A 1003-nucleotide genomic window follows, 5' to 3' on the forward strand; every position below is an offset into this window, starting at 1 on the left:
TTATCAATATTAATAATTATGAATCTATTCATAAAAAATTAATATTAATTTAATCATTTTTTACTGACTAACTCAGGTTTATCGAGCATTTAGACACCTTTCATTTTGTACATCTCTTTGATTTTTTTCCTGTTTTGAAGATGCAATGCAAGCTTATATTTAGCTTCTTAGAATCCTTCAAGATTTTAGCTCATTGTTTCCATTTTTTAATGTCTCAATATTTTTTTTTCTAACAAATTAATTTGAATTAATTAATTATTTGCCAATAAACAAAATTCATTAAGTTTTTAAATGATTATTTTTTGTTAAAATCTGATGTAAATTAATTAAATCATCTCTAAAAATAATATTTGAAATATTAAAATTTCAAAAAATACGCATTAAATAATATTAGATCATTTTATGAATAAGATTTAAATATCCCAACTTGCCATCATCTCAATCACAAAATATTGCAAAATGACATAATAAATAAAGTTAGCATACTAACACGTAAGATAAAGCAAGAATGAAAGAAAGAAAACAAAAAAACAATTCATAGCTTTAATAATACAATGAAGTAAAGAAGCTTACAACTTAAGCTGTTAGCTATTATTGCAGTAATTTGGTATCTATTTTGTTTACTAGTTTAAGCTAAATAATATTTATCATTAATATTTTTCTATGTTTTCTTAATAGTAAAAATATGAATAAATGGCACAATAATTTTAAAGTAGCAAAACCAAAATATAATTTAAAACATAGATCATTAAATAAATGAAGCTTAGATGTCAAAATTTTTGTAAATTCTGCTCTAAAATACAATAAAATTTAGAACTATAAATATATAATAACATTTTTGTGCCTACTTTCTAAACTAGAACTTATTAAAAGACCCTTTTCTTTTATAAATAAAATTTAAATATGGTCAAGGCATTATCTTATTTTTTAATATTGAGAGCCAATCAACAAAGCAAATATGTAATTGTTGAAATAAATACAATAACAAATGTATATAGACAAA

At 20.9% G+C, this 1003-nt stretch overlaps 1 protein-coding gene across 1 annotated transcript; it reads right to left on the reverse strand. All coding sequences in view use genetic code 6, as the record gives it.

Annotated features, from left to right (window-relative positions):
• Positions 1 to 53: 53 nt before the first annotated feature.
• TTHERM_02650290 (kinase domain protein) lies at positions 54 to 308 on the reverse strand (the record flags this gene model as incomplete). Its single annotated transcript, XM_001028180.2, has 1 exon — positions 54 to 308. Exon 1 carries the CDS (start codon positions 201 to 203, stop codon positions 54 to 56), a length of 150 nt encoding a protein of 49 aa, XP_001028180.1. The 5' UTR covers positions 204 to 308.
• Positions 309 to 1003: the final 695 nt, after the last annotated feature.

The sequence above is a fragment of the Tetrahymena thermophila genome, assembly GCF_000189635.1.
Source record: "Tetrahymena thermophila SB210 genomic scaffold scf_8255745, whole genome shotgun sequence".
Classification (NCBI taxonomy): domain Eukaryota; phylum Ciliophora; class Oligohymenophorea; order Hymenostomatida; family Tetrahymenidae; genus Tetrahymena; species Tetrahymena thermophila.